The sequence below is a fragment of the Coloeus monedula genome (assembly GCF_965178545.1).
Source record: "Coloeus monedula genome assembly, chromosome: 9".
Lineage (NCBI taxonomy): Eukaryota > Metazoa > Chordata > Aves > Passeriformes > Corvidae > Coloeus > Coloeus monedula.
In genome coordinates, this window is record NC_138789.1 from 21,487,502 (window position 1) to 21,514,550 (window position 27,049).

The 27,049-nt window shown below is 49.0% G+C and overlaps 1 protein-coding gene across 1 annotated transcript in view; it reads left to right on the forward strand.

The window, feature by feature from the left end:
• PTPRF (protein tyrosine phosphatase receptor type F) overlaps window positions 1-27,049 on the forward strand; it is a gene marked incomplete at its 5' end in the record, with an annotated part of 246,182 nt that overhangs the window by 161,148 nt on the left and 57,985 nt on the right. Inside the window, 6 exons of the mRNA XM_082287496.1 lie at window positions 12,401-12,670; window positions 15,364-15,945; window positions 16,501-16,634; window positions 17,607-17,751; window positions 22,907-23,212; window positions 26,072-26,265. Coding sequence (XP_082143622.1) covers window positions 12,401-12,670; window positions 15,364-15,945; window positions 16,501-16,634; window positions 17,607-17,751; window positions 22,907-23,212; window positions 26,072-26,265 — 1,631 coding nt within the window. The remainder of the gene's footprint in view (window positions 1-12,400; window positions 12,671-15,363; window positions 15,946-16,500; window positions 16,635-17,606; window positions 17,752-22,906; window positions 23,213-26,071; window positions 26,266-27,049) is intronic.

A 27,049-nucleotide genomic window follows, 5' to 3' on the forward strand; every position in this document is an offset into this window, starting at 1 on the left:
GCAGGGAACCCTGCTTGGAGTCTGAAGTTTTATTTGCCAAATTTCACCAAGGAGCCATCACCCAAAATGAAATTTGGATTGTCGCTCTGTCCCTAGCAGCAATTCTCTGGCCTCTGCAGGGTTTTACCCTTGAGAACTTGGCAGTAGCTTAGTCTCAGACACGGAGGGAGCTCACTGAAATGGCTACTTGTGGCTATATGATACTTACTGCAGCAGGAACCTTGTGTAAATAATAATAATTCTGAATGACTGACACGGGCCTGGAGCAACAAGACTTGACGCCTTTAAAAAGAACATTTTCTGCTTATGTAATATTAAAGCAGCTAAAATAGCAACAGCAGTCAAAGCTCAAGGCTATTGCCAGGAGAAGAGTAAAAGCTGAGGACAGTGGTTAAACAGTCAGCAACCAAAAGTGGAGATGTCTGAAAAATGGCTAAATAACAAGGGAATACGTTTGTTTACAACCCAGCTATATGCACACTTCTGACAATGTGCTCCGTTAAACCTGCCTCTCCTCAGGGTTGATGGGGGTGACAGTACTTGACCAGAGGGGAGCACTGCCAGTGCTTGAGGGCCTGGCACCGATCACAGGCAAGCAGAGACTGGACAGACTTGTGAGGGAGATGCCTGGATGACAGGAAACACAAACCAGCAGTTGGATCAGAATGGATGACCCTGACTGTTGCTGGACAGATGTCTGCCCTGGACCATCAGAAGAAGCAGAGCCAGGCTGCAGTAGAGGCTGCAGAGTGTAGCCCTCAGCAGCTGGCAGATGGCTGAGGAGGCCGTGGGTCTGGAGGGCCACAACATCCCTGTGTGTGTTCTGCACAGTCCTGACCTCGAGATAACGCTGCAGTGCAGCAGAGACCAGTGGCACTGGTGAAGAAAGTGTGCTCCTTTTCACGGAATTTCAGTACTTTTAACTTCATTTCCTCTGCCCCCAGGTACTTCTCGATGCTGAAGCTGTAGCCGTGCTGCCGTAACCCCTGTCAGAGCAGCTGTAGTGTGGGCAGGTACACCTTGGCTGGTTGTGGGCAGGCTCAGGTCAGCACAGCCTGGACTGTGCCACATGTGACATGGGCACTGTGGCTCGTGCTGCTGTCACTGTGTATCCTCACACCGGAGCTGCCCAGCTTCAGAGCCAGAGAAGCACATGGAAGCTTCTGCCAAGTTTTCTCCTCCCCAAATATTACTATGAATATTTTTGTCATATTTTCTTCTGGCAGGAAGTGTGTTCACCATCAACATGTTTCTATGAGCATTCTGCTATGCTGTAATGCTTGTAATAATCATGGTTTAATAAATAATAGTTCTTTGTCCTTTAGCTGGCACATTCCATCCAAAGAGTCCAATGTGCTTTATAGAGCTCAACTAAATAAGCTTAACTGTTTTATTGCCTGCAAAGTCCTTTGATGGTTCAAAGTGCATTGCAAGGCTCAAGTCTGATTATTGGTAAAATGACCTTTGTGGAAAATAGGAGCGTGACTGGTGGCTCAGTGTATGATAATGCAACACAAAAATGTACCTGCAAACCTCTTTCCCCCTCCTCCCCACATGACCTGCACAGACATCTGTGGAACAATTAGGCCTGCATATCTGTGCCAACTAAATGTCCATTTCCTCCCCTTCCATATCCACTTGCACAAAGGACTAAGAAATACATCTCTGGTGCTCTGAGATTTTCTGCTCATAATTGAATTCGTGCATGCATGTGTGTGCGCTATGAATGGGAAAGGATGGTTGGGCACCCTGAGCATCCTGTCTGTCTTTCTAGGGTGGAATATACTCATCAGTGTGGCATGAGAGCATTGTTCATCGGATATAATGGAAGGTTGTCTTGTTCTCATGTAATCTGGCGTAAAAAAGACAATCTGTCCTTTTGTTCCTCTATACCGCTAAAACCTGTAAAGGATAAAATTTGATTTATGTGGAGTCCTTGAGACACAAGATGTGCTTTTGGAGATAAGCAGGAACAGGTTCATCCCCCTCTGGGTTTTTGTTAACCTCTGTGTCTTTTGGATTCCAAAGTGTCTGGGTTGGCCTTTATATTAATGCCTTGCATAGCACCAGAGGGTTTTCACACAGGACAGATGCTGGCAGTTCCCCGTAGAATTGCAGAGCCAGTTGGGATAATGAACTTTCTTGATGCTTTCAGGGAAGTATTAGCTTCCCACTCTGAAAAGCTTTGGAAATGTGTTCCTTTGTTTGAGCTGGTGATCTAAACTCTCAGACCTGTGCATTCATATCCTGGCCACAGCCGCCTGCATTGTTTCAGGCAGCTAATGACCAAGACTATTCGAAAGCAGAATCCCCCATAAATCCAAATTCATTCTTTCTGCAACAAGCTGCCGTGGTTAGAGTACTGCTGCTGCTGTACAGACAAGCACATCTGTGGCAGAGTAAAAGCCAAATTCAGTCGGCATAGGAATTTCTGCCTGTAGAGCATGAGAGCCGTCTGCCAGGACTGGCAGACACATGTCTGATACGGCCTTGCTCTTTGCTTCTTTGCTGTTTCAGCTTGGATCTCAAATGGAGCCTCGTTTTTTACCTTCTGGAGTTTGCTATCCTCTGATGGCTTTTCTGCTGTGAGTTGACTTGCACTTAGACTGGCATGTTCAGCTCAGCTGCCAGGCAGCTCAGGTTCGTGAGAACATGGTAGCGTGGCTAGTGAGCCGTGGTATTCTGCACAGGGGATACTCTGGCTTAAATCCTCTGCCTCTGTCCCTGCATGGTGGGGGGGAAGATGTTATTTACTATCACTGCTCAGAGTCACTTGCTCTGTAAAAAAGCAGAAAAACTGTTGATAAAACATGCTTCTTAGCTTAGGAGTGACATGGCTAGAGAACTGGAGATAAGGGACCATGTGAATGGAACCTCCAAGGAGATGAAACTTTCAATTTGCCATTTATCAGGTTTATCTCAGATAAAGCAGCAGCTGTTTAAGCCTTAACTAAGGGAAAAGCAGAGAGAACTTTCTGCCCAGGTGTTTCCTCTTGCTATACGGATGTTCCAAAGTAGCCTGCTACTAGTTTTTATTGCTTATAAACCACTAACATAAAATGAGATTAAGAGATAATCCAGCAATTAATGACAAATAGCAGGTCCTAAACTTGTTTCTGTTTGACAAACCAGAAAGTAATCTGTTTGAATTAGTGTGTTTCACATGTGTCTCCTCACCTTTCCAGCTCTAATCTGAAGTGTCAACACCTGGGGAAAGCCACTGCTGGAGCCTACTCCTGTCCATGCCCACTGATGCAGTGTGATCCCTGCCACATTCCCCAAAACAAAGCTCCTGGCTTTCCCCCAGCTGGAGCAACACCCCTCACCTTGCCCTCAGGCAGACCAAGTGGCACCACAGTGAGTCCCCTTGGTATGGCCAGGGTCCATCAGTCCCTCCCAAGGGCAGAGGGTGGCTCTGGGGGCTTCAGCAGCAAGGACAGGTATTCCTGTAGCTGTTCCAGCACCATCCCTCAATCTCACACCCTTCACCAGCCTCTTGCCCTTCAGTCTCACAGTCCCAATGGGTGCAGTAGGTTGGTCCACGCTGGCAGCACTTGGAGTATGTGTTACCCTGTTGCAGTGTGAGTGCTGCTGTCTGGAATTGCAGCCTTCCACGAGCACACCTGGTTTTCCAGAAGCACTGTCCTTCTTGGGCAAGGGCAGGAAACAAATCCTCCCTGTTGGGAAGAGCTGAGCAGAAGGCAGGAGCCCCTCACTGTCTGCTGAAGCCATGCAGATGTGATATGCTCCATTAGATTAGGAAATAAAGTGCCAGCTTGGGAGCAGCAATAAAGAGGTTCCCTCCGATCACAGGGTCTCACAGGATCAAATGAGCCTTATGCTAATGTTTTGTAGACCAAGAGGTAAATCCCCTTTCTAAAGTAGGGCAGAGGAAACCTGGACCTTAAGCTTTGGACTGTTTGTTTTAAAGATGTCTTGGTGGGGCTCCTCGCTAGATGTGGCTCTCACTTATGGGCCAGTTAAGCTCTGAGTTGGCTGGCTCAGATCCCCTGGTATCAGTTCAATTGAAAAAATGTAAATAAGTGTTTTGCTGCTCTCCAGCAAGCTCCATTACACTTTGTAGGCCACTGTAGTAGCTGTTATTGGTAGCTTGTTGCCTTGCCTGTACCATGTCAGTGTTGGTTAAAATCTTGTCCTCTAATTGCTGGAAATGGCTTACTGTACTGTTGCACTGTATAATGCCACATGCTGTTCTCTAATTTGCAGTGTTTCTGCTGGAAAGCAAATTCCTTCCTCCACCTTCTCCTTCCCCCATCAAAAATGTGACTCATAAGCAGTCTTTAACTATAAAATCCATTTGTGTATTCTCTCAGCGAGGGTTCGATTACAGCTGGTGTGCCACAGATCTGTAGCTGGAGTGAGGTCACTCCTGCTAGAGAAATAAGATCTCCTTTGTCTATAAGGAAAACGCAACTAACCTTCTGCTGTCTCTCCCGCAGGAACAAAAACTGGGACCTGCTCAATTCTCTGGGTGTTTTTGTCCTTCTGATTTCTTGTCCATCTCTCACTTGCAGCACAGTGTACCAATAAGACTCTCTCAAAACCGAGCCCAGCTGAGACTGCGCATGTCTGTCACTTGCCTAATACCTCTCTGCTACGTTTAGCTCTTTGTTTGGAGAGGGGGAACAGCTCTTCATGGTAGAAGATTTTTTGATTCACCACTTGGAGCATTTCTTTCATACTTTATAAAATTCAGATTTACATTTATGGTCTTCCCAGTGTGTGGTCAATGGGTTTAAAGTGCCTTTGCCATCATCTCTGTAGCTGGAGTGGGTGTATGAGAGCACATCAGTCTGTGTGATGGCTGGAGTCCTTTGCTCTGTGTGTGTGAGTGTTCTGCACATGTAAACCTGTCTGTGCTTCCAGCATCTGGCCCAGAGCAGGGCCATCCCTGAAGCACCCTCCATGTGGGGACGTGTGGGATGTGCAGTCCCCTCTGTCCTGCCTGCAGGAGCGCTGAGTGGGTCAGGGAGGTGGAGGGGCAGGTCCTGCTCCAGGCCAGAGCAGTGCGAGTGTGGCTCTCTTGTCACTGCGTGGAGTGGTGTGTGCATGGTGGGAAGTCATGGCTGACCTCTGTAGTCTTGTCTTGTCGTTTCAGTGGTGTGCAGACAGATGAAGCTTGGCCTGTTTTTACTCTCTGTGTTTTTCCTTGTCTTTTTTTATTCCCTCCTCATCTTCATCGCACTCTGCCATCAAACAAAACAAACTTTCATCTCTCAGATCAGCGAGAAGGTTGGTCCTTTTCACTTCTTATCCATCTACAGTACGCCACGTCAGATGGGACTTTTCCAGTAGGGAGAGGAGAGCCATCCCCAAACGGGGAGGGGGCCCTGCAGACTGGCTCCTTTCCAGGCACAGCCACAGTGTGCCTGATGAAATCTGCTTACTGTTTGCTGTGACTCGTGATGGCATTGATACTTTGCTTGCATGCCTTTGTTGCTTGAGATATAAAGTGTACAGAATATACTTTGCATGCAAATACCAGCCAGGGCAGTTTTGTCAAAGGCAGAGTAGGAAGAAGTGCATGCTGCTGTGTGGGGGGTCCTTCTCTAACCCTTTATCTGTGCTAGGTGCAAGTATAAGACCTCTAAACTGCTGCTGCTTTCTGGCTGGAGATCGAGAGCAGTCTTTGGAAGCAGAGATCAGAATGATTAGTCCCCTCACAAGCTGCTAGGGAGAGTGGGTTCCTCAATTCTTCCTGTAGCTTTAAAAGTTTTTAAACTTTCTCTAGAGGCAAAAAGCTTACTTTTGATCTCAGCTGGAAGAGAACCAAGCATGCTGCCCTCCCTTGCCACAAGGCAGCAGGGGCTGGCTGAGATGCAGATCCCTTGCACTGAGGCAACTTCCCTGCTCCTCAGCAGTCCCTGTGCTGGGGTGGCCCATTTTCCATGCTCTGTCCATGCTCAGACAAGGGCCCTTTGCACGAGCAGGTCTGCCTCTCCTTTCTTCTCTGGACCTGGGTTTTCCTCTAGCTGGCAGGAGAGCAGGGAGCTCTGGCAGTGGCCCCAGCCATACCAAAGATGGCTCGGGGAGGCCCCTGGTGACATGCACAGGAGCTCGTAGCTACTCAGCAAAACCTGATTTGTGCTTTGCTTTGTTCTGTCCTGCTGCTCTCAGAGAGCCAGAGGTGAATAAAGGACATTAGTGAAAGGCAACTCCAGCCTTTAAATTAAATCTAGCTCCAGACCTAGCTCGAGGCACTCATGATTTCCTGCTGAGGAAAGCTGGAGTTTCTGGCAGGAGTCCGGATTTAGTTTCCAGAGATGACTCCCTTCACTGCACAGGTTCTGTGGGGGTCTGTCATTCCACACTCACTGGAGGTGAGGGGCTGCTCACAGTGCCCCCCAGGTGGCACTGGGAGGAGACCCTGCTTGTCTCACACAAACTGTCAGGCAGCTGGATGAATTGTCTTACGATCATCACTGGAACAAGTTTTAACAAATTGTCATAGCAGTTGTTCCAGTACACTGAGTTCAATCCCGTTTCTCTCCCTGGAACATGCTCTCATTTAGATTGTACTGAGGCACAGGACCTTTGTTGTTTACCTTCTAAAAATAGATTTTTTAGAGGATAAAATTACCTCAGCCCAAGACAATGATGAAAAATGAGAACAAGGGAAAAAAGAGAAGAAATTAAAGCCAAGGCCCAAAGCTTCCCAGATTTCAGTGAATTTGGAGCACTGCTGTGATGGCTGAGACACCACTAGAGACTAAACCTTTGACAGGGCACTTAAATGTTTTAGCCACATGGTTTAGCTGAATGGAGGCAGCTGAGAATGGATATAAGCCAGCAGGAGTGGAGAATTTCTCATTCTTTGTGTCGACCCTTCCTTCCCGCTCCACCAAAAATACCTACATACACAAATATTTAATGTGAAGCCAGAAATTAGTTTCTAAATATTCCATTGGGATTTGCCATGCTTATAATTTGTTTGGCACTGATAATTACATCTTACGTTTTTCCAGCTTTACTTAAAACTGTGTAGTGCTAACCCATGCATTTAATTATTGCTCTGTGGCTGCTACAAGGTTATTTATTAACAAGTTATTTTATCTTGATACAGTGGATCTTTTCTCATATTCTCCTCCTTAATGTTATTTTCATCAGAGAAATTTCTGAGATCGAATGCAAATTGCAGAGCTCCACAATCTTGCTCTCCCTTACTTTGCTATTAGTATGTCAGTATGCTGAATGCTGATGTGTCTCCAGTGCTGCACCACTGTAATGATATATCCTCTTTTATATGTGGTTGTCAGCACAAATAATTAGACCTAAAAGTTATAGCTGAAATATAATCCAAAAATGGCAAGGCCCTGTTTTGGAAATTGTCTATAAAATGTCAGCACTCAAGGATACATTGGGAGCATAAATAGTACAGCATTGTTTGAGCACAGGATTAGACTATAAATGCATTTTTTTCTGGTTCCAATTTTTCCTCTCCTGCTGTTGGTTCTGTCAATAGGTTGTGAGACATCAGCAACTGCCTTTCCATTTGTAGTCCTTCAGTAAAATGATAGCACTGGGGAGACATGAAAGGTGTCTACAGATGAGTAAACCATGTAGACCAATGATCATGTTTGAGGATAGCTCCTAAATTCACTCCTTTCCAACTTGGAGGAGGTGGTTCCTGAGGAAGGTGGGAGTTTTGGCACATTACCAGTCTGGCAAGGGCGAGAACACATCCTGTGCACCAGGGATCCTTCAGCTTGCCTGGCTCAAGTACTGAAATTGGACAGTCTCACACTCTCAAAAGATGTGCCCCTGCATCACACACTGCTGCTCATCCCAGCTGGGAGGTTAGAGCAGAGACCCCAAACTGTCCTTGTCTGTGCTGGGACTGGGGAGGAGCAGCAGACCAGGCAGTCCTAGTTCTCCTCCAGAGCAAAAGAGAGTTCAGGCTGCTGTTCCCTCGTGCAAAGGATAAGCAAAGGGGAGAGGATGTTAGGACAGTGGTGCAGGACCTGAGCAGCTGGAATTGAGGAGCAGAGAAGTGTGCAGAGCACAAGCACAGCTCTCCATCACTATGGAGCAGCACCCAGTGAGCTTGCCATGGAAGGGGAAAGATGAGGTCCAGAATTAGATGCCAGGTAGGCATGGTTCAAAGGAAACCCAGAATCCAGGAGCAGGCAAGTAGACGTGCCTGGATCTCTGCAAACCAGAGGGAGGGGTGTTAGCATTGTCATCTGCTCAGCTGTACTGTGGCCAAGGCAGCGGCCAAGGCAGCCAGCAGGAAAATTTGGAAATTTAGTTTCCCCTTCCCTAGCAGCACTGCACGATTTTGGAAGCCTGGGCAGTCCTCCTGGCACTGTCGTGTTTCTAGCAGAGCCTCACTGGATACCAGCAGTGTCTCAGCACGAGAGGGACTAACAGCATCAGCCTGAGAGCCCTGAGCTTAGAGCCTACATCTCTTGCAGACAGCAGCAGGGGGGAGGGTGTCCCTGGTTCTCCAAAGGGGTAACTTCACCCTCGGAGGGAACCTGAGACGTTGGGAAACAGACACCCCTGTGCTGAAAGGAGCCAGGCAATCTATTGAAGCTCTTTGCTCTCAAGGCAAGGAATGTGCATGTTAAAGCATGCTGAATTATTAACATTTCTCAACCTTTGTGGCTCACTATAGTGTTGCTTGCTCCCCTCCTTCCTCCCAGCAATCCCCCTTGTGAGTGGGGAACCAGACTCCACACTGCCTTTCCTCCCTGTCCTGTGAGATCCGGGGCATGGGCTCAGGTTGCACTGCACTCACTGCTCACTGCTCTGAGTTTCACTTCACTTCACTTCACTTACTAAGGAATGCTCTCAACAGGGAGGTATGCAGAATAGTGGAGCAGCACAGAGCCCTTATGATGCCTTGTTCTCGGGATGAATTATAATGAATCTCATTTTTGACAGTCTGCTGGTTTAACTAAACCCCTGAATTATAGTATTGTCCATTGAAATAATTTTAATATTCACAGCAATTTTCCCTGTGCTGTTCTTGCAAAACCTCCAAACCGCCTTCTTCTGATCCTTATCCAAAAAGAGGATTAAAAAAATTATTGCAAATTCTTGTCAAGAAAATTGTAATTAAAAGGGAAATTTCATTGCTGCAAAAAATGAAGAACAACATTATTTTCTGGAGCACTTAAGGTAGCATCATGGACTGTGCTAACACATGTGATTTGACTTGTAAATTGGACAAAAATTCTAAGAATGCTGCTTTTTGAGGAGTTACACTGATTTAAATTATTACCAGACTCTTACGCTAGGAAAGCAAGCAACTTAAATCACTGGCTTGAGCCTGAGGAATGTGTTGATGGTGCTCTGCAAGCTGCTGTGAGAGCTGTGCCAGCTCTTGCTAATGCTAACTGACAGCATCTCCCCTTCTCCCTCCGTACTGACTGGGACAAGAAGCTGCCAATTATCCCCCAAGAGGATGGGAGGCTCATGGAGCCCGTCCCTTCCTTTGCACGTACTCCTGACAGAGCATCTTCTGGGCCAGATCTCCTACCGAAGGCACTGCCCTGACCTCCTCCCACCTCCCATGTAGAGAGCTGACCCCAACACAGGGCATCCATTTTTAGCAGCTGGGTGCCTTGGGCACTGCTGTTCTCTGGTGCAGAGCAGCGAGCCAATCTCAGCAGCTCTGCTGGTGTGCAAATGAGGGGAAGACAGCTCAGCCATTCTGGGTTGCAGAAATGCACCACAGAAGCCTGTTTAACCACTCATCTGTTGCCAGGCTGGAGGGCTGAGGCTCCACACAACTTGCTGGTATCCGCAGGCTGCTGTGTGCAGGAGGGACAGCCCATGTCAAGGCTGGTGAGGGGATCTCGTACTGTTTGATCCACAGGAGAGTTTTCCTTGCCATTCATCCCTTCTCTAGGCACAGGAACGTACCAACCACCTCTGCTGCTCCCTTGTGTGTGACACAGGGGAGAATGACTTCCTGTCACCCTGCAGAACGCTGCTGCAGGGCCCCCAACCCCAGTGAAGTGCCTGTCCCCTCCTCAGGAGAGAGGCACAGCCCCCACAGGCCCTGCCTCTGATGGACACATCAAGGGTGACACGGCCCCAGTGGGACTCGCACAGCCCCGGGAGCACCCTGAAAGCAGGCGCTTGACATGGGGACACTGTGGGGTGCAGGGGAGTCTGCAGCAGGCTGTGCTGTGCCTGGTCTCACAGGGCTGGAAGTGAAAATCTCTGCATGCTGGGCTTTCACCTTTCTGCATGGCCTTGTGTCCTCCAGTGTCTTGTGTTCCTAGGTCCCTGTATGTGAATACTTGTGCACCTTCCTTCTCCCTGTCCTGCCCTTCCACTGCTGTCTGTCTGACTCTGTAGTGGCCTCTGGTGCCTGCCAGCCTGTTTGCCTTGTGCATGTGTGTGAGTGCTCTGTGCACGCCTATGGCTTTGTCCTCAAAGTTTGCTTTTTTTTTTTCTGTTTTAATACAGCTTGGGTGGGTGGGTTTGGTCCTTTGATGGGGACAGAATTTGAACAGCTTCTACTTGGAATAATTCGACGCCACGTTCATTGGAAAATAAAGCTGACTCTTAATGAATGGTGCTGGGATGCTTTGGTTGGAAATACATGCCATCATGTTGAACCATTGCCATGTCCATCAGGTTAAGTGTGTATTCTCACAACTGCATAGCATTTGAGTACACTTTTAGTTCCGTCTCATATGGGGAGCACTGCCCCATTGGTCAGGTAACACTTCATTGGTGATTGCTCATGTAGGTATTGATTTGAGATTTAATACTTGATTAAAAGAAGCATCTAGCAAGACTTTGGATTTATATACTTTAAAAAAAAACCAGGCAAAGGAAGTTATCCTTAGGTTATCCTTAACCCTGTCTGGTAAGGAGCTAATGAGCCCTGTTTTGTCACTGAGACGATGTGCAGTACACACACGATGTTGACAGTATTGTCTAATTTACCACAGAGTCTTAGCTCTGTTGTACATACAAGCGTGGGGGCTTCTGTGTTCAGTCTATTTCTGCAATCCTGATGGTTTCGGGATGAATCATCAAAGAGAGCACTAGTGAAATTTGATTTGGGGAGAGCCAGCTTGGCAAGTGGAGCTGACACCTCTGCTGCTCACGAGGCTTGTCAGCAGCTTTACTGTCTGTGGAGATGCCGCGGTGGCAGGAGCCAGGCCAGCAGAGCCGTGAGACCCCAGGCCCCATCGCCCGTGGGGCTGGCTGTGCCTGTGGCCTTTTGTGAGCTGGCCCTGCTCAGGCTCCTGCCCCATTCCCACCTGCCCCCAGCGCTGTGGCAGTCACTGCCCCGCCAGCCCAGCGCACTGATGGAGGAGCATAATTGGCAGGGAGAGGCTCCTCGGAGCCGGTCAGTCGTGACCCCGGCCGCTGCTCGGGGGCTGCCTTTCCAGTGGAGGAGAGCAGAGCTACTGGGCAAGACACGTTCAAGCAGTTTCCCTTTTTAACTACAGACTAAAATGAGTTTGCCCAGAGGAGACAAAGATTTACCGAGCACAGTTGTTTCTCTACCCTTGCTTAAATAGGCCCATAACACTAACCCTGAAGAAGGGACCTCATTTCTCAGTGTCATTTTCCTGACAGGAATGCATATGGCAGGCAGCTTTAGAGCTTTATTGTAGCTGAGAGTTGCTTACAAATAAGTCTTGAATGAAATACCCAGCAAGGGATTGATACGAAGAGAAGCTGTGCAATGCAATAAGGAGGAATACATCTCCGGAAGGGCTGCCACGAAGGTGGGAAAGGTTCTGCCAGCCCAGCTCTCTTCTGTCAAAATGGATATGATCTCACATCTGTCAGGATTAGTTCTCTCCTGCCCAGCAAGGTGATCTCTTCAGGCCCTGACAATGTCATGCAGCTCTGGTGACTATTTTTTCTGAGCCAAGGTAGAACCTGAGTTACATTTAGAAAGGAATTATATTTTATTTAGCAGCACACGTGCTCTAATTCAAAAAGAAACCCTTCTGCTGCCCCTGCCCGAACCCTGTGAGGTTTAGGGAATGGGCTGCTTTGCTCCAGAGCTAATAAATTGAGCGGGTGATTCTGTTATGCAGAGCTTCAGTGGGCCCTGCGCAAAGTGTGTGACTGGCATTTGTGCATGCTCTCTAATTAGAGGGATGTAATATAAATGGAGGAATGTTTCATGTTAGTGATATGATTTCAAAAGGCTATGTTTGGAGGGAATGGATTGAGCCATCTCTTAATGAGTTCTGCTAATAAAATGCCAGTGGCTAAGGAAGGAGAGCAAAGTGTGCGCAATTTGGCAAAGTAGTGAACAGCTTCTGCACTTCATTTTATCTGTCCTGAGGGATAGATAGGCAAAAATGTTGACCACCCCTCATGTACCCCACAGTGCAACTGAGTACTCCCTGCTGGTTCTGTGACCCTGCTAGCTGTCTCTTCCTTGTTTCAGTGCGGCGTGTTGCTCCTCGATTCTCTATCCCTCCGAGCAACCATGAGGTGATGCCTGGGGGGAGCGTGAACCTCACATGCGTGGCAGTAGGTGCTCCAATGCCCTATGTGAAGTGGATGGCTGGTGTGGAGGAACTGACCAAAGAAGATGAGATGCCCGTCGGTAGGAATGTTCTGGAACTGAATAACATCATGCAGTCTGCCAACTACACCTGCGTGGCCATCTCTTCCCTTGGCATGATTGAAGCCACAGCCCAGATCACTGTCAAAGGTAAGGAATTATTGCTTGCAGTGCTCCTACTTGGGTTTCAACAATGTAGCCCTTTGCCAACGTTTTTTGGCTGCTGCCAACTAACCGCACTCTTCTGTGACTTTTCCACCTTGCAGGGGAGGTTCCCAAACCCACGACTTTGTCTTTTCATGCTCACAGTATAATGATATTTGCTTCGAAGGTCATTTTCTCTCTCCCTGCAAGTGGCATAGTAAACAAGCTTGCATCAGGCCGAAGGAACCTCACTGAGTCTGTGTTGAATGGGCTGTCTTGGGACAGGGTCTCTGGATGTCTGCAGTCAGAGTGCTGTTTGCTCAGAGATGTCTTCTTGCAGTAAGGGTAGGACAAGAAAGTTAATCCCGGCAATTTGAAGTGTCCGTGGGCCTCAACAAAATGAGCATACGCCCTCCCTGCAGGGAGGAGCTGTATGTGTTCATTTGAAAATTGTTACATAATCATCAGTAAATGTCTTCCCTTACTGCTCTGCCTCTTTCCCTTTCTTTTGCTTGTGTTGCTGTCCTTCAGCCAGGCTTTCTGCTGACATTTCACAGGTAGCTTTGCCCCAAAGAGGACGTTCTTTTTGATTGCTAACTAATAGCCCACCCACTAATAGGAGGCTGAAGGTGTCCTGCCTTTCCCATCTGGGGCCTGTCAGATCCGCAGTATCCCTTTCCTTCTCTGCTTGCAGTTGATTTGTAACTCAGATTACCATAGATATGTCATCTTTTGAGTCTGTCTGTTCTTGCAGGCCCCTTCCTGCACTAAGGACACCTTCAGCACAGAGTTGCTGCTTGAACAAATCACAGAATTGAGTGTTAGCCCTCTCTGACCTGGAGATAACAGCAAATTCTCTTGGCTAGTCAGAGGATGCTTTTAACCTTAGCCACACCCAGCTCCCTTTACTCAGAACACCTGCTGGTCAGTACCTTTTCCAGGCTCTCTTTTCATACAGAGCACAGTGGTTGCCTCGCTGTAGTAGATACACAAGGGTGTATGGAAAAAAGAGCCATGATGAGATGGTGGTTTGGACTTGGAGGGAAGAGGTGGGAACTGCACGACTGCACTGATGGTTCCCAGCATTTACCTCTTTGTAGCTGGGATGACTTTGTCTCATGCCCTCCCTGGCTCACATGATGCCTCAGGACAGGGAGCAATCTGCTCAGCTCCTTTAGCCCTTCACCTTCCTCCTTGTGTCCCCATCTGCTTTTTCTACACCTTTACTCTGGATATCTTACTGCTTCCATCCCAAACTCCTTCACCCAGTGCTGCCTCTCCTGTACTTGCTGGCAAGCAGACCATTTGCAGCGCAGACAGGTGAAGCAAGATGACACAGAACTGATTGCGCTTAAGGACGCTGGAAGTACCAGACCTGCCCCTTGCTCACATGGAGGCTGCACACCCAAAAGCTGTCGAGTCAAACTTGTGGCTCTTGAAAAGAAAGGGAGTTTCATTTGTCCTTGAAAGCCTGAGGGAGGCTGCCAGTTTCTAGGATGCTGTAGGAAATACGTTTCTTCAGGCCATAATATTGTGCAGGTTGGGTTTGCCCCTCCCTGCGTCCTCCATGGGTAGTGGTGGGGTGTCTGGCTGTGGGTTGTATGCCCTCCCCTCCCATGCCAGTTGATCCCATGCCAGATCCCTGATGATCTTCTCAGTATTCAGGTTGCAGTAGCACTGGAGAAGGCATACTCTCTGGCACTCAGAGCAGGCACGCCCTGTGCTAAGGAGCTTGCCTCTCTCAGCTGAACCACGTGGAAACTAGAAACCTGATGGCTTTGCCAAAGAATGCAATACTTAAGGATCTTAATTTGGGTTGAGCATTTTCCCTAGTTCCTTGTCAAGCACGGCTGCATTACAAGTCACTAATGACTTTAGAGTGGTTTGTAGGATGTTTAAACTTACTATAGACTGTAATTCAGTCATTGTCCTAAAGTATTTGTGTACTCTGCAAATCTCTCTCATGAACACTCATTCTTTTTCTTTGTTCTTGTGGTAAAATGGCAAATCTGGATATGTTTGCTTGCGGTAGTCGCATTCTCATTAACACTTCAGAGGTGTCATTGTCACTGAGTTCTTGTGTAACAGTTTATTGTCTGGTTGCAGTTTGACACACCACCCAGTGAAATAATGGATATGAAAGTTGGTAATTTCTCTGGCTGTATTTCTCCTGCATGTACTGTAATACTTACAAAGCATTGCCCCATCAACCCTTCTAACAGCATTGTCCATGAACTCCCTATGGCCTAAGCTACTGCCTTTCTGGAAGCAAGAGCATAACTCCACATTACTTAGGTGTGCTGATTGCCTTCCTGTATCCCTTTGTAAATCAGCTGTGCACCTGGCTTCTGGAGCCAGCCCAGCCCAGCCCAGCCCAGCCAGCACCTTCCCACTGCCAGGTGAACCCCCATGACAGAAACATTCCTGCATCCCCGTTGAATTACTTTTATTTAGCCTGCTGCTGGTAAGTGCGTCAAGCACATCTAATAACATGATTGCTCTGTTTATCCTTCCATTAAGAACCACTTCAAGCAATATATGGTAATATAAAAATGCATGTTATAGAGTATGAAATGATTTCTGCCTTTTAAAGAAGAATGTTAATGGGAGGTGGCAGCTCCGTTTTTATCCCTGTGCACATTGCAAGGTTTGAGATGACTGAATTATTTAAATCACACTTCTTTGCCTTCCAATTGCAGCACTGCCAAAACCTCCAACAGAGCCATTAGTGACTGAAACGACAGCTACCAGCGTGACCCTCACCTGGGATTCGGGCAACTCTGACCCCATTTCATATTACGTCATCCAGTACAAGCCCAAATCCTTGGAGGGCCAGTTCCAGGAGGTGGATGGTGTGGCAACAACCCGCTATAGCATAGGTGGGCTCAGCCCCTTCTCAGAGTATGAGTTCCAGGTCATCGCAGTCAATAACATTGGCAGGGGTCCCCCCAGTGAACTGGTCGAGGCCCGGACAGGAGAACAAGCTCCTTCAAGTCCTCCCCTCAAAGTCCAGGCACGGATGCTGAGCGCCAGCACCATGCTGGTCCGGTGGGAGCAGCCGGAGGAGCCCAACGGACAGATCCGAGGGTACCGCGTGTACTACACCACCGACCCCCACCTGCCTCTGAGCATGTGGCAGAAACACAACACTGACGACAGCCACTTCACCACCGTGGGCAGCCTCATCACGGGCACCACCTACAGCATCCGCGTCCTGGCCTTCACTTCGGTGGGCGACGGGCCCCCCTCGGACATCATCCAGGTCAAAACACAGCAAGGGGGTACGTATGGAGTGAGGCAGCGTGGCTCCGTGGCCATCCCAGCAGTGTGCGGCTCAGCCGAGTGTCTGACCTGCACCAGGCATCACAACTGCGCTTGGTGCTCAAATGATTGCATGTCAGAGCGGGTGGTGGGCATCCCCACCCCACAGACATTGGATTTAAGCTGTCAGATTGTCCTGGGCAGTTGGTATCCATCTCTGTACAAGTAACAGCCCACAGTTTTGTCTGAGATACAGTGGCTAAAAATGCGACACAAAGTCCTGGACGTGGATGTCTGCACCTGTGTAACTGCTGGACCCTTCTGGAGTCTGAGTACATGTTTGGAAGGAAGTATCTGGGATGCAGTCAGGGTCTGGAAGTGAGCACAATCCTCATAGTCACCTCCCTGAATGATAGAGGTGTTTGTGGCCTGGGATGTTCTAAGAGTACAGTACAGGGGAGAAGGGAGGTTCTGGCAGAAATTAAGGAGGATCCTCACAAGGTGAAATGCTGACTTTGCAAAGCTGTGCGATCCTTCTCCCTTCGTCTGGCACTAACCCTGTGTTTGTTCCCCAGTTCCTGCCCAGCCAGCTGACTTCCAGGCAGAAGCAGAGTCTGATACCCGCATCCTGTTGACCTGGCTGCCCACCTCTCAGGAACGCATTACTAAATATGAGCTGCTGTACTGGGAAGGGGAGGATGGCACTCAGGTGAGGATCCTGCCTGGCAGCTCTTGGAGCTGGACATGGCAATTCATCAGCTCGGGAAGGGTGTGGGCTTGAGCCAGGGTGGTAACAGGGCTGTTTCTTTGTGTTTCTTCTGCTGCAGTGGTGTGAAATACGAACATGGCAATCTGGTTTCTGTTCAAGTGACCTCAGCAGTGCTTGTTGATGCCAGCAAAGTACCTAGTGACTGGTTTAGGACTGGAAAGGCTCAGAATGCCATGACAGCCTCCCTGAGGCATGCTTACTGCTGGTGCCTCTAAACAGTAGCACTTCTGGGCAGGTCTGAAATGGCCTCCAATATCTGTCTCTGGCCCCAGGACTGGTTACACGTACAAAGCAGATTGAAGGTGGCCTAGAGAGAGCCCTTTCACATTTAGTGCATGTCCTTAAAGGAGGTCCAGTTCAAAATACATCAACGGTAGTGCTGGCTTCAAGACAGCATACCAAGAATTGTGCCATGACAGCATCACAGTGTCCCATGGTCCTCTCCCTCTCCTCATAGTGGCATAAGAGCTGCCAAAAATAAGTGCCCTTCAGGTAAAGTGTCAGCAAAACAAGCCCTTTACCAAGCAATATTTTGGTGCATTAGAGATCTCGACTGCTACAGGGCTTTACTCTGTTTCACAGGCAATACATTGTCTGCTGGGAGAAAACAAACTCATGTGTCCTGTGCTCTTTGTCTGAACTTGTGTGGCTGGACCCAGCATTCCCACAAAGCTGTCAGGCCAGCGCGTGCAGTCTGCACACCAGGCAATGTAGCCTGGCTGTGGCAGAGGTCTGTTTCCCTGCAGAGTCCTGGTGTGTCACCCAGGAAGCTTGATGCCTTGGAGTCCTGCAGGACTGCAGGCAGGTTTGGCAGCGTAGCTGTGACTTCTTGTGAGGCCAGAATGGCTGCACACCAGCTTTTCTGTGTCCTCCAACTACATCAAATAATGTGTGTTTCCTTTGTTCTGGCAGCAAAAGGTGGAGTTTGACCCAACCTCCTCATATGCCGTGGAAGGTCTCAAACCGGACACATTGTATAAGTTCCGTCTGGGTGCCCGCTCAGAGCTGGGGGTAGGAGTTTACACCCCCACAGTCGAAGCCAGAACTGCCCAATCCAGTAAGTGTCTGACGTTGAACACTGCTGAAGGCAAAGCACAAACAGTCCAGTTTCCATCGCCTGGGCACGGAGAAGCTCGATGCCTCTGCCCTTGTGGGTTTGCAGGGATGCTGGCTTGCAGTTTGCTAAAGGGAGTAATGGGGAAAGTCAGCTGGGGTTTGGATAAGGGCTCTTTGGCGGAGTGGGTGCACCCAAGGGGTAAGTTGTTTCTTCCTGTCCCTTTGATCATACTGTCTTTCCCTAAGGTTAGATTCATAAAAACTGATGGAGGAGTAAAACAGGCTGGGAAATTGCTTTGGAGAGATTGATTTGAGTGGGTTTGTGCATCTCTATGAATTTACTCCCATGCAGACAAGCTGTCTGGACAGGCAGCATATGGATATTTGGCTCTAAATGTGACTGTCTCCAAACCATTGGATTTTCATCCCTTCCCTCCCCATCCCAGCTGCCTTGCTCACACAGGAGTCCATCCCTGGTCCATACAGTTGATTGCAAGGTGAGGCATCCTGTGAGGCTAGGTGTGTCTGTGGCTGTTAGGCAGCTGCAGGAGTCATTTTGGAAAAGTGGCTGTTTGCCAGGGTTGCATGAGCAAGTGAGGCTGCTGCTTCTGGGACTGTAGTGCTGGGGGAAACCAGAACAAGCTGCAGTTGAGTTAACAGGCTCAATAATGAGGTGACCCAGGCAATATCACTTTCATCCTGGCTCTGCCCTGTGTGATCACAGAGCGGGAGTTTGCACTGCTCTGATTGGCAGCTCAAAGTGCTGCGCATAAGCAGATTAGGGCTATCAAAGGGCCCTGCGATAAGCTCGTTTTCACTAATGATTTTTGGGCTTGCCATTATGCAAAGAGCATTAAAAGGGGGGGAAAAAAGACATTTCTGTTAGCGCCGTCTGTCTGGGATTTACGCGCTATGTGGAGTGAGCAGTTGGCACAGGCAGCCAGCCTTCCCTGCAGGGAGGGCAGCAGCATGCACAGCAACCAGGACTGTGAGATGGCCATTAGAAAGGGAGCTCTGGCAGGGAAGAGCAGCTCTGCTCACTTTTAGAATGACCTTCTCTTTGAGGAAAACTGAGCTTCATTAACATACCAGTCCCAGGCACTCCTCCACCTTGTTAAGTGAGCTAATGGTGTCTTAGAGCTGCACAATAGACAGGTATGAAAATGGAGAAAGGTTCAGATCATGCAGTTAATAAACATTTGAACACTGAACAGATTCTGAATGTGGGGATTTGTATACCTGTTTCAGATAGCTTTTGTATTGATAGGCAAAGGTTGAAGTAACTCTTCAGCCATGTAAATTAATTCCATCAATGGATGCTCTTATCCTTGAACACACTTAATCAGAGACAGTTCCATGCATAAATGAGTCCTTCAGAGTCTCACACAGTCCAAGTACAAGAAACATTTGCTTCGTGGACCCATCAAGGCAGACATCTTATCATGACCTACTCTACCTGTTGTCTGCTCACAGAGAATCTCACACCAGTCTGGTTTTAAGGTTGTCACTTCACTGGCAAGTGGTGCAGTAGCTGACTGGTTCTGACATCTGTTCAGTAAGAGAAACGTGCATAGGCTGGAAGAGATTTGGCTTTTAGCCACAGGAGTTTCTTGGTTTGACCAGTGAAGCCCTCCTCACACTGAAGGACCTAAGGGTCCGTGGATTGATCCAAGACGTGACCTGGGTCTTGGTTTACAGGCCCCTACTTGAAAAGATTTCTGATGGCATTCTATTCTATGACAGAAGCCATTGGCAGTTACTGCTGAGCTATTCAGTGAGGGTGACAAACCACTGTCTGAACAGTCCCAATGCAGGGTGGAGCCTTGGGTACTGGGGGGCTCAAAATCAAGTAGGTCTTTCAGAAAGCTGTGCTTTACCTTGGCAGAAGTTGTGTGCACGATGAACAACTTCCAGAAATACTCTGGTCTTTACGTAGCAACACTTTGTATTAGATGGTTGGATTGGTCCCCTTTGGCCTCACAACTCACTAATCTAGAAACACAACAGCTCCCAGCTTCAAACTGGTCTCCTTCCGGCACTTTTTCATCTGGTTACCCTGAGAAAGGCTGTTAGATTATGGAGCTTGACATGTTCAGGTGGGACACAAACTGCAGGAGCAGTCAGACTCCTGCTTTCCAAAAAGCCTCACTTCAGTGTCTATTCCTGTCCCTGACAAACCAGTCATGGGGAAGGTAGGAGGGCCATCATCACTAATGACTCACTAGTGGGCTGGAGAAGGATTTGGTCTTGCTCTTCTTATGGCACCCCTGCTTAGGAATAGTAGGGATGCTTGTCTGGGAAGGCCAGAGGGAGGCAATGCCCCTTTGCACCCTTCAGCAGCACAGTTGAGACCTCATCTCCTGACCAGGCAGCTGCTTTCTAGGCTGTCTCTCCTGCTAAGCTGCTCGCTTACTTCTGGGGCACCCTGCAAAAAGTACAAGCAGTGCTGCTTTGAGGGTCTGAAGAGCACGGGGGAGTTTTCCAGGAGTCTGCAGTGCCTCGGGCAAGCAGAATGATGTGAGAGAAGCAGCAGCTCTGTGCCCATTAGGCCTCAGCATTAAAATGCTGCTCTCTCTTGAAATACTGAGGTGGGTCCTGAGTCTCCCTTTTCCCTAGGCTAAGGAGCAGGTGGGTTGGATGGGTGCACAGAGTTGCCGTGGGCCATCGGGGGAGGCTGTTGTGAGTAGCCTGGAGGCAGCAGAGGTTTGCATAGTGTGTGTGGGGGTACATCTGCATGTGTGGGTGCATGCTGGCCACCCAGTTTGCTCCTTGCTGGCCCCAGGAGGGACACTTCGACTCCTTGTGCATTTTAAGTTGATCCTGCTCATGTTACCAAGTTTTATTTTGCTTTCTTTAAGTGTTAATCTGAGTTTTTGCCTTACACATCGTATGTGTGACTCTTACCCAGTCAACAGCCAACTTTTGACTTGCCCACACTATCATCCAAAGCTGCCTTTGGAGAACAAACTCACTGCTGCATCCCAAGGGAAGCTGTGGAGCTTCTGTCAAAGCAGGTCTCTTCTGTGAAGGGCCTGTCTGCAGACAGTGGCAGAGGAAAGGCTTGCCAAGCTCCTTGTGTCTCACCTGTCTTGTCTGAAGGATGCCACCAGACACTTTGTCTACATTATGCCCTCCACTGTAGGTGTTGCTTTGGTGCTGTATCTTCCTACTCTCTTCCCTGTCACTTCTCTGCTGATTAACCAAAAGAGTGTGAGGATTCACTTTTTACCCCTGCTCCCTTTTCACTATACCAGATGGCAGGGCTGATCCTGTGCTGCCTCCCTCACATAGGCAGCTGTTTGCTTCCACACATTGCTTTGACTTCCCTTTCCTCCAATGTAGCTCCCAATCAGCAGCCTGATAGTGCAAGCATTGTCTCTTCCAGCTCCATCAGTACTTAACTCTCCTTCATCTTTCATCTCTCCAGGCATCCGAAATGTTCCCTGCTCTCTGAGCACAGAAGTAGGCATTCAAAGTTACATGCAGTCTGCAACTGTTTCTGCAGGCAACTGGGCCTTGTTCCCAGCAAGCAGAGGTCACCAGGGCATTGGGAGGTCCTGCTGCTGTCTGCTTTCCCAGGTCTTCTGCCAATGCCAACCTGTGCCCAGCAAAGCTAAGGCACCATTTCTGAGCTTGAATTACCTGAGGTCCTTGCTGCCATGTGGACTGATGTAGGTTGTGTTCACCTTTGCACAGGCAGTGAGCAGGCAGGGTTGTCCCTGTGCCCCTGGAAGGCTGGCTCTGCTGCACTGGTGGCTGCAAGGACTGGAGCATGGGGAAGGGCAGCAGTCTTTTTTCAGGCATTTCTAGGTTTCTGTGTGCAGTGAAGAATGGAAGCTGCCTTTCACCTGCCATGGCAAAGCAAGATACTTGGTGTACTCCATTATTGCTTGGCCAAACAGCTTTCTAGTCTTAGGGAAACTGTGTGCTTTTTTTTTGGTGATGATGCTCTGCCCCCTCTGCTTAGGGCTGTTTCCTTCTAGATGAGCACCCAGGGATGGACCTGTGTCCCTTGTTCCTTCCCTGACTATGTGGGCTCTTTTCCTTCTCCAGACTTCCACTCTTGCCTTCTGTGCAAGCATGCTGTCTGCAGCATCCCGGGGCAGTGAGGCCAAATGACAGGGGGCTGATGCTGCCATGAGAGGGCTCCCATGCTGCCAGAGCCCTCTTGGAGAAGGGAAAGAACCAGGCAGATGTCCTGGATGTCCTGCTTTGCTTTGTCCAGGTCATCTCTCCTTTCCTGATCCCTCTTCCCCCCCCCCTCCCCCCAGATTCGTTTTGCTGCTCTTCCCCAGTGTGCTGTGTGGAGAGACTTACCCTGATCCCAATGAGAAGCAGCAGTTGCCTGGATCCCACTCCTCCCCCTGTGGACAGTTAGCATTGCCAGGGCTTAGAAGTTAATGCAAACTGCAGGTGCATTTTTGCCTGGGAGAGGGCAAGACCTGCTTACCTTGCACTGTACAAATCCATAGGCCAGGAAGCTACTGAGGCAGGTAACCAATGTGGTTTCAGTCCCAGATTTCAGGGACATGTGCAAAGCAACACAACCACATTATCTGCTGTTACCACATGGTGCCTGGCTCCCACCTGGTTAGGATGCAGCTTACAGCTGATGGTCATGGTTTTAAACCCCACCAGAACAAACTACCTCCAACCTCAGTCACCTGCTTTCCTTATCTGCTTTCGTTTCCTCCGCTTGTCTAGGAGTCAGTTTTCACAAGCCTTCCTGCAGTCTGGTGTGTGAGCTTCCCTTCTGCCGCTCTTGCCTTCTGCAGCTTCCTACCTCTTCTGGTTTCCATCTGCTTCAGATCTTCACTGAAAGCATCTTTCTTCTCCCTACCAGTCTCTCTCGCACCCTCCACACTCCCCCCCTTCCCTTACTGCCATTTGTTGCGTTTGGTAAAGTGAGCGTCCAGAACTGCTTTGGGAAAAGGTTTTCTCTGATGCAGAACAGCACTTCCATCTCCATGTTTTTCATCTGGCCTTCAAATACAAATTGCCCTCCCAGTGCCATTTTTGATGATCTGTGAGGATGGCAGGCAGTTGTCCATGTGTGTGTTCAGTGTTCTGTTGGCTGGGTAAAAGTTCCCTGTGCATTTTGGTTTGTCCTTCCATTCATTTCCCTTCATCTCCCCACTTCATTTATTTATCCCCAGCCCCCTCCGCCCCACCCCAAGAAGTCGAGTGTGTAAGCACCAGCTCCACCACCGTCCGGGTAAGTTGGGTGCCACCGCCCGCCCAGAGCCGCAATGGGGTCATCACCCAGTACTCCATTGCCTACCAGGCAGTGGAAGGAGATGACATCACCAAGCATGTGGTGGATGGCATTGGACGGGAGCATTCCAGCTGGGAGATCAAGGACCTGGAGAAATGGACCGAGTACAAGGTGTGGGTAAGGGCTCACACCGATGTGGGGCCAGGACCACAGAGCATCCCCGTGCACGTGCGCACTGACGAGGATGGTAGGTGCTACTGAACAGCTCCTTCAGCTACTGCCATGGGTTAACCAGGACTCTCCTAGCTGAGTTGCTGGAAAGGGAGGGGAAAGGGAGCAGGGACATTGATCTGGGAGTGCCTTTCAAGCAGGGCCAGAGGCTGTCAGGAGCAATGCTCCAGGGAGTGGGTCTCAACAGGTGCCCTGGAGTGGGGTTGGGGAATTGTTTTGCTGGCCCTTGCTCTGCCTTCAGGCTGTATCAGGTGTCCCATCATGGTCCCTTAGGGTCCTGTTTGTATCAGCAGTGCTTCCTGTGCATGTGAGGAGGCATTGCTCTGCTTTCCGTTGTGGTTTTATAGTGGGTGGTGGTGGATTCCTTTTTATTGAAGGTAAAATGAGCTCTCCCAGCCAAAGGCTTCTCCCCTGAGATCAGGACTTAAAGTTTACTTGTTGACTTGAAATCCAGCAAACTAAAGAGGGGGAAAGCAATCCATTTGAAAGTTGGAGATACTGCAGGAAAGCTGCTTCCTGCTCCAGCTTCCAGGCCAGCCACAGCTTATATAAAGCTGCTCTTCCACTCAAGAGTCAGAATACCACACGTACAGAGCACTTTACTGGATATGACAGCTTTAAAGAGAAATTGCATTGTATTAGCAGGGCTGTCAGTTATGTCATCATGATTTAAGCCATTTCCTTTGAAACAGCCAGAGCTCAGGATGACAGTAGGAGCTTCCATGGCTTCATGCTGACCCAAGAAAGCTGCAGATTTGATGGGAGAAGAAAGAGATGGGGCGTCCAGGCAAAGAAAGCATGATCTCTGCGTTGCCCAATCAGTGCAGGAAATTGAAACCAGACATGTTACAGTTTCCCTAAATGGGCTGCCACTGTCCCCCACATCTCCATGGCTCTGGAAGTGGCGTCTGGGAATGCTTGCTGACTGCGTTCGTGGGCTGGCAAGCACATCTGTGTGTGTCCTGCTGCCTGTATTGTTTGCTTCAGTTCTCATTCGGCAGAGTTGTAGCCCAGGGGAAGCTGTTAGCCCAGAAATGTCGCAACAAGCTCTCTCAGTTAGTTTTTGGGCACCATGGTTGGACATTCCAGCTTAGCTGTCAGGAGTGATTTTATATTCCTCTGACATGCTGATGCTCAGTAGGATACCCATGATGAAGGAATGAGAAATGCTAAACTGTGGTCTGAAAACAAATAGAACTTTGCCTGTTTGGATCTCAGATGCAGCACATACTTCCCATAGTGGAGTAGGACAGAGTTCCTCGAAACACTGTGATCTGCTCACATTCACATCTTTTTGTGTCCCTGCAACATCCCCATACCATGTCCTGCCAAGGCCTCCCACCTTCTTGTGCCAGCAGAGCTTGACACACAGCTTCTGTCTGGTTCTCAGGGAGGATCATGTTTTCCGCTTGGACTCCCAGCTGTGTGTGTGGGCAGGTGCCTTGCCAGGGCAGGAGAGCCCCATGGCTTGTGCAAGGTCACTGCACTAAGTGAATTGTGGATTACAGCATAGGCTGCTCCAGGCAGAAGGGGTAACTGTTCAAGCACAGCCTCCTCCATTCCCATACCTTGAGTTGGCCTCATGGTGCTAAAATGCTCTGTTCCTCCTTTCTCTATTTTATTAAATTATCTACAATTATGAAGGACATCGGGGGAAGAATAATGAATTGCTGTGCAGCTTAAAAACTGTGCTTACCTACTGGGTAGCCGTTTCTTCCCATTTAGTTGGTTGAAATAGCAATACTCATTACGTCTGCTTGTCAGGTATCCATCCCTAATTACCTAATACTGATTTCTTGCTGTGTTGAGAATTGGGGCATATGAGGTTCCAAACCCCTGGATTTTCCCAGGCCAGTGAAAGGTGAAAAGGGTCCTGCAGATGAGGTGATAAGAGGAAGCCCAGGTTCTTCACTTGGTACCTGGCACTTGGGTAGCATCAGTATCCTCCAGAGAGTGCACACCTCTGCTCCCAGCTGCTTCAGCCGAAGGAGCTTTCCAGGAGCAACTGAGAAGCTAATTTTTTAAAATTGACATTTTTGTCACAGTCAATGCAAGAGCAAAATGTAATAAGGAGGTAATTTTTCCAAATGGTAAATAGGGTATAAATACATTTTTAAACGGGCCTCACCTTGCAAGAAAATTGATATTTTCTGGGCAGTGTAATTTTTCATTTTATTATCAAAAAGCATTCAGCTAGCCGTGCATGAAATACAGTCCCCAGAGCTGTCACAATCCCCACAGGCCCCTTTATCTGGCTGAGTTCAGTGACTGCTGTCTGTGAGCTCTGGGTTATTGTTTTAGGATGGTGCTTTTCCCCCTCATTAACCTCTCACTGTCACGGGAAGAGCACGTGTGCGCTCTGGCTGGTGGCAGGTACCCGGGCTCCCTGCAAAAACAGGCTCAGCACCCAGTCGTGCTGCATGGGGCTGTTGGACTGCATTTAGTTGGGTCTGAGAGGAGGTGCTGTGTCAGGCAAGATGCAAAGAAGGCTTCAAAACCCTTGCCTGTGCCCCAGGGCACCCTGAGTGGCAGGGAGTCACTGTATTCTTTATATTTTGCTATATTCTTGTATTCTTCCTTGCTCCCCTGTTGCTGGAGATGAGAGGGATAGGTGGGTCTGATTCGGCACAATTACTTTTATTAGGGGTGCTCCTGCATATTGCAATTAGCTCTTTCCTGCTGAGAATAGCAAAAGGGAAGGGTTCAGGGATGTGGTCGTGCTGAGAGATTGCAGTGTGGGTGTGCTGGGCAGGTACAGGAAACTTGTACCAGTCGGGCCATCCTGGCAGTGAGGTGGGGGGAAGATAGCAAAGGCTGAGAGGTAGTGACAGTGATTGTGTGGTACCTGCTAACTGCTGTCCCGTGTGTGTTGCAGTGCCCAGTGCCCCACCACGAAAGGTGGAGGTGGAGTCTGTGAATTCGACTGCCATCCGGGTGAGCTGGAAGCTGCCCATCTCCAACAAGCAGCATGGGCAGATCCGCGGGTATCTGGTTACCTATGTGAAGCTGGAAAACAACGAGCCCCGAGGGCAGCCAGTGATCAAGGACGTCATGCTGTCAGAAGCACAGGTACAGTGTGGGGGCCACCAGCTGGTGGGCATGGCACCTTCCCTCTCTGCAGAGGGGCGGGCTGGCTGGGTCCAAGTATTTCTTGGCCACCTCTTGCAGCTCCAGAGCATGGGACTCAGCCTGCCTGAGCAAGGCAAACAGTTCATCCCTAAACTGTGGCTTAAACATGGGTAAAAAGTTTAATCAGGAAAGGATTGCTGTAGAAAAGATAATGTATTGGATGATGTTCCTCTCTTACCCCTTCTCTGATATGCACCTCTGCCTGCCACATCCTGCGCAGACTCCAGCTGGAGCAAACTGTGCTTTGCCAGTCTTTTTATAAACGGTCAGAAAGTTTGAAATAAGCCTTGAATCTGTTTCTTTTGTGATGCTGATTATGTTCAGGGCAAAGTGTCTGTCTTGATAGCATCCACCTGGGTGCTGCCTGCTTGTGGGGTATGGGAGTGGCTGTGCACCCCTGAGTGGGCACAGCATGCCAGGCAGGATGGCACTCCTGGCTCAGCAAAGGCTCCACTCCCTCCTGCTCGTGCTTTTGCAGGGCAGGGACTTGGTGTTGCATTGCTTCTTGAAAGAAAACTGTAGGTGAAGCCAACTTAGTCTGGGAAAGGCTGAGGAGGAAGAAAAAAAATGAGGTGGAGGCCCACATCCCCTGTAAATGACTTTGTCCTCTGCATTCCCCATACAACAATCTGTTCATACTTAGGCAATCTCCTGGATACCTCTCTGGCTGTGAGCTGCAGTCCTCTTCCCACACACTGCTCCAGGCATGGCTGTGCACTCTGCG